Genomic DNA, 10,000 nt, shown 5'->3' with positions numbered 1-10,000 from the left:
GACAAAAATTATCCCCACGATTCTCTCTGTCACATGGAACTAACCTTATCGTTTTCTTCTGTCCTCAGAAATACAATGAGTACGCGCGCCCTCTGTTTGGCCGCGACGGATTCACAATGAACCTGTACCTCTTGAGACCCAAAAGTCGTGGAGCGGTTTCACTCAGGTCGAAACGGCCTCGAGACCTGCCCGTTATTGATCCGAACTACATGAGCCATCCTTATGACGTGGAAACTCTAATCGAAGGTAAAGCTTTTTGTGTGTGTGAAGTTGTGTTTGGATTATGATCACCTGTGGAATTACTTTTTCCACCGAGGTTTAGATAAGGTATATTATTTTTTTCTGCTTCTGGTGTTTTAGTTTGGTTGGTATTGTATGTGAAATTAATCGTGAATTAATGTGAAATTGCTTTACTTTGGGTTTTCAGAAGGTATGTTCTTTATTCTGTTTTTTTTTTCTGTTTTAATGTGTATACCGTGTTAATACCAAACCATAGGGAACGCTCGGTATGATATTCTAGTTCAAGAAATTGATGAAGTGAGCTATTCATCAACATAACTAGTTTTGAACAAAACTTACTTCATTGAAAAGGTTTAGATTACCTTATAATCACTGAAACATCCTTACAAAGTTATGATCTTTCATTTCTTTCAGGAATCCGATTTGCAATAAAAGTGGGCAATTGCACGTCCCTCACGAAGCGCTTCAAGGCCAAGTTTCACGACATGGTGAGGTCCAAAACATGCAGCTTGGGGTCTCGCGGTTGTTAGAAATAGTTTGAAACATTATCTTAGCTAACGAGAAAGCTTATTGGAAACACATCTATTAGATCAGAATTGCTATTGGAAATATATGATCTATATTTGAATGGATATTAGAACCGTGTCAATTATAACTGAATAGATATTGAAACACTTGAATTATATCTAAATAGTTATCATGATACAATGCAGAATCCTTGCAATTAGTCCAAAAATAGAAATACATAATGCCAATTTTGATTCCATGCCCACATATCACTATTTCATCATTAGTTTCGAAAAGATGGATTCATTTTCTCATCGGAAATAACACCAAACAGATTGTTCCTGGCTGCGAGGGGATAGTCTTTAACACCGATAAATACTGGGCCTGTTATATCAAGCACATGGCATCCTCCTTCTGGCACCCTGCAGGCACTTGCAAGATGGGGCCAGACACTGATCCTCTTGCAGTGGTGGACAACAGACTAAGGTGAGACATTAGGTTTAATCTGTGGTTGTTACTGTGGATATTTCATCCCCTTTGTTTAATCTAGAGGATGTAGAGTATAAAATTTTTATTAGATATTTTATTGTTGAAAAAATCAATATTGACAGAATAGAGTTTTCGAAAATGATGATCTATAATCTACAATGATGAAAAGATTCAACAAGAATACAAAAAAATATCTACCAAATATACTCCTTTTTTTCCTTTTCATCGCTTCAGTCTAAACATATTTTAAATTCGTTATTAGAAGGAAAATAAATCTCCATTTCCCAGGGTGAGAGGTGTGAGAGGCCTTCGAGTCATAGATGCTTCCATAATGCCGGTGGTGGTATCTGGCAACCCCAACGCGCCGGTGATCATGATAGCTGAAAAGGGAGCCGACATGATCAAAGAAGACTGGGGTATTTACGACCACAGGTAGTTCCTGTTAGACGCTCAGATGCTCTTCTAAATCCGTGTCATAAATCCTCCCTTCTAATATTCTTGTAAATTTGTGCTATGAGTGATCCCATGAGATGTTAATTTAAGTACAGGTGAGTGAATGGTTGATGTTTGTTAATAAATGTCATAACTATACTGTTTTGTTTGATTTGCTCTGTTTATAAGGGTCTACCTGTATTTGTTGTGGGTAATGTTTATAAAGATGAAGGTAATGAGACAGATATTGGTTTATCAAGAGAGGTTGCCTTCATAATGATAAATATCATTATTGATGAGCTATGATGGACAGATGTAAAAAAATATATATCATTAACAATAACAGTGCTAATAATCATAACATTATACTGATGGTGATTTTAAAAATGGGATGATGATGATGATATGACGATGATGATGATGACGGCGACAACAACGATGGTTCGGGAGCTGGGAGCATCCTTTTCCGGGACTTAGCAAGGTCACAGATTTTGAGGAGTCTGACTCTTGGTGTCACCACTCTGACCTATATCGTTCGACGTGGTACAGCGATGCGGGTAATGCAGCCAAGGAGATCGACCACATCCTCGCTAGCACTCGCCGTAGGATCCTCCAGCACTACAGGGTGTATAGGAGTGTCGAGTACTGTGGTACTGGTCATAGATTAGTTGTGGCTACCCTCCGATTGCACTTCAAAACTCCCCGTCGGTCCAATGACCCTAGGGCGTTTCATCTGGGCAGGGGGGAGGGGAGTGTGTACAGGGATTCGCTGAGGCAATTCCTGGTCGTTTCGCAGCACTCGACAAGCTGATGGACCCTGTAGTTTTGAGGGACACTTTCAAGCGCGAAACGCTCGATGCAACTCAAGAATCAATTGGTGAACGCCCAAGAGCAGGACAGATGTTTATCTCGCAAGAGACAGTGAAAGCCACGGAAGCAGGTCGCGCGGCTCGTCTGACAGGGGGTCGGGATTTGCATCGTTCCCAGGTGCGCAGGACTCGGTCACTATTGAGAAGGGACAAGGAACAGTTTATTTGGAGTCTTGCATAGTAGGTCGGACGCCATTTTTAAGTAAATGACCATCCTGCCTAACAAGCCCTGATAAAGCTGAACTCCAAGCCCTCTTCACATGCGACTGCAGTCCACTCAGTAGGTGGCCAGATCGTCTCAGATCGTCCTGTTGCGGTGCGGGAGCGCTTGACAAGAATATGCAATATGCTGGTATCTCTGCTGAAGAACCAAGCTACGTGTTTTCAAAGCCCTGATAATGACGGTTTTACTATATGGTAGTGAAACCTGGACGTTGGAATCTTGTCTTGGAATCTTGTCTTGATGCCTTTTGTAGTAAGTCCTTGGGTTACAACTGGGAGACCACGTGTCCAACCAACGGTTGCGCCGTGAGACTGGCACAAGACTTGTTATTTACACAATCCATAATTGACAACTCAGGCTATATGGCTTCCTGGCTTGGTTCCTACATGGTGGTCCTGCCCACAAGGTTGTCTCTGTGCGAGACAAGCCTGGATGAGGGAGGCCTGTGGGACCATGTAGGAAGTCATGGCATAGGCAGATCGATCAAAGTTGTAGTTAAGAGCTTGAGATGGGCCGAGTCCCTGCTTGGCAGCTTGTCAAGAGGGGCTCTTTTGGTGGAAACGAAGGTTGGATGGTGCTATGCGCCCCCATTGAGGTTTGCTCCCCAATGATGATGAATGATGATGATCCTTTCTTTCATCCATTTCTCCCTCTCTCTCCCTTTCCCTTCATTCCTTTCTCCCTCTTCCTCCCTCCCTCCCTCCTTCTCTCTCTCTCTCTTTCCCCACACCCCCTTCTCTCATTCCCTATCTCCCTTCTACCCTCTCAGATGATGGTAACCCCGGCCATTCCTTGCACACGGGGAGATTTAGAAGTAAAATAAAACAAGCAAATGGGATTAAAACTAAATCTAAATCTCCCCCCTCCTTTGCTATCAATAATGCATTTAATGAAAAATTACAAAAAGAGTAAGGAAATGCCATGTTACCTCTACAAAAATATAAAATAATGCTCCAAATTCCGTACCATCTGGCATGTGTTACTGAGCAGGATTTGTAATCATTTTGAACATTAATATTTACCTACTTTCTAGACTTTCTGTAGATAGGTTTTAGAAAAATTCCCACACACTCTCTGAACTACTGACTTATTATTATCATCATTTTTTAAAGTTACCTTTAATCCTGGATTAGCATTTGGAAATCTATTGTAACCTATTTATCCTGTCTCGCATACAAAGGGTCTTCATCTCTGAGTTCTTTAAATAAACATATATTGTTGCTTTAGGTATCAAGGACATAGATAGCCCTCTCAGGCATTCTGTCCATGACGTTGAAGTTTTATTTGCAAAATGTTTTTCTTTCTTGATTTATACTGGACAACAGAATTTTCTTCTCCAGTTACAATAAGTGGTCTGCAGGGTTATGTTTCCTTACTAGGTCTATTCTTCTCTTCTGTCAGGTTCTAGATTAACAAGTTTTTTTCTATTGACAAATCAGAACTCCTTTAGTTCATATTCAGTTCCTCAAACTGACCTCATAACTTTCTGCCATTCACTACATATATATAATAACTTATTCCATCTGTTAATATTTTGCGTCAAAATTTTCCTTAGAGAGAATATGCCATTCAGATTGCTAAATGAACTTCATACAAAATCAGGTTTATTTAATCTTAATCTCAAGCAGGGATGTCATTTCAGCTTTTGCTTGTGTGTGTGTGTGTGGAGGGGGGAAGGTTTGTAAGTGAATGAGCACAATCATATTCTAGGGTGCTGCGAGCCTCCCTGCAAAAAAATGTGAAAAATTGGCTATTCTATAGAAGTCTTTAAGCTACAAGCAGACCTATAAAGGTGTAATTTAGGTAAAAAATCAAGAGGCTGTGGTCATTAGGGAGGGGGCATGCTAGACCTGAAGATGGGCAAGCAGTCTTGTGAAGGCAACACCCCAGATCACATTGTTTACTCTTGAACTGTTCATATCCTGGAAAGGTCTTAGTTGTTCATACCTAGAATACTGTACTCATAACTCAGGATTAGTTATTCTGCCATTGATAAGTTTGATTCCTGGGCTAGGCTTAACTACTTAAAAAAATGTTTTCCCATTTTTAGTTTTGATTTTTTTATACTACTTCAAGATCTCCATTTAGTTCTTCTGTATATCTTACTACACACAGAGTATGACCACTTTGGCAGGACCTCAGAAAAGCCAACAGGCTGTCTTTAAAAAAATATATAATTTGGAAATCACCAGCCTTAGTTGATCACCTACTCACTTGTAAACTCAGACGTCTCTTCCTATAAGTTTTTTCATAATCTTATGCCATCATTTCTGTCGTCAAACACCTTATTATGAGAGGAATTGACGGGGCAGGTCTAATCTGTGGTATAAATTAATTAAATATTATGATAACAGTTATAAAGCACATGAAATGGAATAGATAATAGTAATGGTGTTATCTTCAAAGTTAAAAGAACAGAACTGCTGTTTACTAGCTGCGGCCATTTCCTTCTTTTCATGTAGGCCATAACTATAAGAGTACATTAAAGATAATCTAAGCTTACCTTTCATATTAGCTGTGATTTTGAAAGCCAATGTAGAATTTAATGATGTAGACAAAATTCATTAAAATAAAATACTACTTGTAAATTGATGTAGACTCCCTATAATGGGGTGGAGGCAAATGTTTGGCAACAAGTTTTACATGTTTTATGTGACAGGTTTTACATGTCTATAGACAAGTGAGAGCTGTCAGAAATGAAAGCTATTGAAGAGATCTGGTTTCTGATGAAAGAAACTCTAGATTATGTTAAATTTTAATATCAATATAGGTTACAAATCAATATCTAAAAATATAGTATATCAGTTAACTGGAAAGAAAGAAAGAAAAAAGGAAAAAAGAAAGAAAGAAAGAAAAAAATAATAGTTCGCAGTCACTCCCACACAAGAACTAACAGGAAAATATACAAAATATATAACCAATTAACATTTCCATAACTCTTTCAACCCTCTGCGTATGTTCACTAATGCCATAATATTCCATGGTGCCAAGGACAGAAAGGAATAAATGCAAACAAGCTTACAAACTGAAAAAAATCTCAAGGAACAGTTTATAACAAGGTCCATTATAACTGTTCTGCCATTTTCTTGATATCTTTCCTCAAAATCTTGCCACTTGCATTTTTAGGAATGGCATCCATGAAGACTACTCCACCGTGTAAGTGTTTGTGGTTGCTCACTTTACCTGGAAGAAATGTAGTTTATTTAGACAGGTGTGAATGCATAAGAAATCAAAGAATCTGAATATCTATAAGTTCTTTTTTCTTGCAGCATTTGCTTTATAGTCAAGTCATTACTATAATCACATATATTGAGTCCATGTAGGGGTATCCTATTTTTAAAAACTACTGGTTGTGAAGAATATTTGGGTTATACTTATGTTGTACTGTGCATGAAGGCATCATCTCATATATTTAAGAGTTTTAGAACAGTGAAAAATACTTATATATTTAGATATTATGTCAAACCCATTACACTTTGCATATGAAGATACACATACATATATGAATATGAACATATGCATAATTTTAAAAATCAAAACACTAGTCCTTTGTCCTAAGTGAAGGAATGTTGTTGATATAATTAGATTATAATGAAAGGTAAATTTGAAAAGGCAACTAATGTGATTGAACAATTCTGATTTAATCTTTACCAGAATTACTTTATGTAATTAATTCCAAAACTTTAACAAGTATTTAACTAAATACTCTCGCTTACATATCCTGCATTGTGAAGTTATTCATTCTCATTTATGCTTTCTCTACTCTGTGACAATACACTGTTTGTGAAAATACATAAACGTCATCTGAACACATCTAAACTTACTTGCAATAAAATGCTGCACATCTTCAGCTGTAACTTGTGAACCAGGTTTCTTAACTACAAATGCTGTTGGAAGTTCCCCATAGCGATCATGTTTCTTACCAACAACAGCAGCATCTATAATATCTTCATGTTGCAACAATAATCCCTCTAATTCTGCTGGTGCAACCTGTGAATTAAACCATTACAAAATAACTAGCCAGTGGATGATAGTAGTCATGTTTTCTTGACTAATTGTCTAGTATATCATGTATCAGTTTTATTGTTTCACATATAATTATTTTTTGTAATACATTTGAATATATTAGAATACAAGGCTCATTGTGAAATATTTACTATATATTTTTTTTATGGATTTTGCTTGACATGTTTTAATGTAGAGTGAAGACATATTTTTAAACACTGAAATAATTTATTTATATTATGGTATCAATTGCCATTATACAATAACCACTCACCTGCAGTCCCTTGTATTTGATTAATTCTTTAAGGCGATCAACAATATAAAGGAAGCCCTCATCATCAAAGTAGCCCACATCGCCTGTTTTAAGCCATCCATCAGCGGCAAAAGTTTCATCAGTTGCTTTTTGATTTCTAAAAAAAAAAAAAAAAAATCTTGTTCATAGGCATGTTCCAGGAGGGATAGGGTAGTCTTGACAACTGATTTCCTCAAAACTGAAAGTGGAAGTATGCATTTACTACAAATCTCAATCACTCACTCATCCACTCACTCACTCACTCACTCACTCACTCACTCACTCACTCACTCACTCACACACACACACACACACACACACACACACACACACACACACACACACACACACACACACACACACACACACACACACTTATTTCATTTTCTTTCCCTCCTTTTTTTACTCCCATGTTACATGACTAAAGCTGAACTACTGTTTCTTGTAGACTGCTTAAGAATCTGGGCAGACAAAATGATCATTACTTACTTATAATATCCTGGAGTTATCTGAGGACCGTTTATACATATTTCTCCTTCTTGGTTTGGGCCTAAAGATTCTCTTGTTTCTACATCAACAATCTGAAAAGATATGTTACTATCTACTTCTATTTTTTTTTATCTTTGCATCATTTTGATGCCCAATCTATTTTTTATTAGGAATTTGTGACATAAAGTCACTGCTAAAAATAGACAAATTTAATTGGTGCAAAAGAAAGAAAGAAAAAAATTTAAATCTTTCAAACCCAAATCAGATCTCTGTAAAATAATACTCAAAAGAATCCACCCATAATTGAATTAGATAATAATGAAGGCTTTGTAATTATATAGGCTGAAAAAAGTGTCACAAACCTTTAACTCCATGTATCCGGAAAGCTGACCAATAGATCCCAATTTGTTTTCTTGTGAACAGAGCGAAATACAGGCCACAGACTCAGTCATCCCATAACCTTGGCACAACTCTAGTGAGCCACCAAGCTATGAAAAATGAATCAAATAATAAGCCAGTACAATGAATTATTTCATAATGTATAAAATGTTATGCTAATTTCAGAAGTACAGTCATATATGTTAGATATACATTCACTTCTTTTTAAAACCAATTGTTTGTATTACCCTTTTTATCACGGCTTCTTGGACGTCAGCTGACAATGGGGCTGCAGCACAGTACATCCTCCTAAGTGAGGTGAGGTCATATTTATCAACAGCTGGAGACTGTGCTAAGAACAAGACCACAGGCGGCACCACAGCCATGCATGATACCTAAAAGAGGGTACTTTGTTATATTTCTTCTTTTTTGTTATCATCATCATCATCTTTACCATTCTGTATACATTCTTGTATCTGTATAATAGTTTCACCATATTCACACATATTAGCCTTCACGTAAATTAATGTGAACAAAGACTGATAAACTTACTTTATGTTCTTGTATAACTTTCAGAAAAAGGTCAGGAATGAATCTTGGTAACATAACTGCCTTATAATCATTAATAAGCGAGGAGAACATCATGATGAAGCCGAGTGAGTGGAAAAAGGGTAAGAATAACATCATGACATCGTTGCCGTCTAAACCCAAGGTACGTGGATCTCTGTATTACACAAGAATTGATTATATAAGGAAAATATCTTTCATTATCACAAAAAAGTGGAGAGCTTTTACTTTCTCTGGTTTTAATAGATGTTTGTGTTGAACGTCTATCTGATATATATGATTAAATTTTTACATTTCCTTTGGATTTCCTTTGTATGTCAAAGTAGTTTCAAAGTAAAGAAATGTCCATAATATATACCTGAACTGCATAAATGCTGCAGCAAGATTTCTATGTGTCACCATTACACCTTTGGGAAGACCAGTAGTGCCCGAGGAATATGGCAGAACCACTACATCTTTTACTGGATCAACCTGTTGTATGAAAACCAAATCATGTTTCTAGAAAACTTGGACAACCTCTAACACAGGTGAGATATATTTCATGAATGAAAAGAGTGAAGACTAATTTTGCATTGATTATAACAGGATTGAGTTTTACCTTTTTCATGAAAAAAATGTTATAAGAAAGTAATCAGAGTAATATAAAATATCACTGGATCAAAATCATAATCCTATGAATCAGACTTATGGCTTAAATACCATACACTGATGATACACAATATATTTTACTTAATCAGTACTGATATATTTACCAATGAAAAGTACCCTACAAATATGAAAATAAGCAAAAAGAAAAATACATGTATTTTCTAACCTGAGTATGAGGCACATATTGGTCTCCTGTATCATCTAACAACTCCTGGAACAATGAACAACCCTCAACTTGGCCTTCAAAAAGGAAGATCTCTTTGATGTTCCCAACACGCTGTGCAACTTCCAGAGCAGTCTTCTCTAAGCCTGCCCCAACAGCTATCCATGTGGCACCTGAATTCCTTACTATGTGTTCAAACTCATCTGTAGTAAGATATACATGTGGTGTAAGTTGTGATGATAATTCTTCTAAGTTAGTTTTGTAATGGAGCAGTTATGATGTTATATCACAATATCTTTTTTTATATATTTATACTTCCTCCCTTTCCTTATTTAGAACTTCATTTTTGAAATATATATCCATTAATTTATATCAGTTAGTTATAACAAAATTACCACTAATGACCTTGGTAGCTGAGTACATATCTTTTAAAACAAAATAGTCAAACATATGAAAAAAGGTACAATTCATGTTACAATAAGTTGTAAGCTGTATTAAAAAAAGACCTAAATAAAAGATTAGTTATTACCTGCATTATAAGCCGGATTGGCAAGGCTGACAATGCCTCCATTAAGAGTGGCACCAAGGAACACAGCAGGATAATGAATGGTGTTTGGTGATAGGATACACAAGACATCTCCTGCGGCAAATCCACGTCTTTTTAATCCAGAAGCTACCTTCATGCCTCTCTGTTGCAG

At 36.7% G+C, this 10,000-nt stretch overlaps 2 protein-coding genes across 3 annotated transcripts in view; one reads left to right on the top strand and one right to left on the bottom strand.

Annotated features, from left to right (window-relative positions):
- Nucleotides 1-1,827, top strand: part of LOC113804622 (glucose dehydrogenase [FAD, quinone]) — an 11,357-nt gene extending 9,530 nt beyond the window's left edge. Inside the window, exons 10-13 of one of the 2 annotated variants that reach the window (XM_027355514.2) lie at nt 69-246; nt 655-728; nt 1,082-1,233; nt 1,525-1,827. In XM_027355514.2, the coding sequence (XP_027211315.2) occupies nt 69-246; nt 655-728; nt 1,082-1,233; nt 1,525-1,672 (552 nt within the window). In that variant the 3' untranslated portion in view covers nt 1,673-1,827. Of the gene's footprint in view, nt 1-68; nt 328-654; nt 729-1,081; nt 1,234-1,524 lie in introns of those variants that run through there. The other variant, XR_011399511.1, reaches the window with a different exon arrangement.
- A 3,676-nt stretch (nt 1,828-5,503) lies between these two features.
- The window catches only part of LOC113804621 (probable 4-coumarate--CoA ligase 1), a 14,494-nt gene continuing 9,997 nt past the window's right edge, over nt 5,504-10,000 (bottom strand). Inside the window, exons 4-13 of the mRNA XM_070137621.1 lie at nt 9,832-10,000; nt 9,306-9,505; nt 8,850-8,962; nt 8,477-8,648; nt 8,173-8,319; nt 7,909-8,034; nt 7,547-7,638; nt 7,040-7,175; nt 6,585-6,750; nt 5,504-5,943 (exon numbers count right to left, since the gene is read on the bottom strand). The exon at nt 9,832-10,000 is cut by the window's right edge and continues 39 nt beyond it. Coding sequence (XP_069993722.1) covers nt 5,825-5,943; nt 6,585-6,750; nt 7,040-7,175; nt 7,547-7,638; nt 7,909-8,034; nt 8,173-8,319; nt 8,477-8,648; nt 8,850-8,962; nt 9,306-9,505; nt 9,832-10,000 — 1,440 coding nt within the window. The 3' untranslated portion in view covers nt 5,504-5,824. The remainder of the gene's footprint in view (nt 5,944-6,584; nt 6,751-7,039; nt 7,176-7,546; nt 7,639-7,908; nt 8,035-8,172; nt 8,320-8,476; nt 8,649-8,849; nt 8,963-9,305; nt 9,506-9,831) is intronic.

The sequence above is a fragment of the Penaeus vannamei genome, chromosome 23 (genome assembly GCF_042767895.1).
Source record: "Penaeus vannamei isolate JL-2024 chromosome 23, ASM4276789v1, whole genome shotgun sequence".
Lineage (NCBI taxonomy): Eukaryota > Metazoa > Arthropoda > Malacostraca > Decapoda > Penaeidae > Penaeus > Penaeus vannamei.
This window is presented reverse-complemented; position numbering and strand designations above follow the sequence as displayed.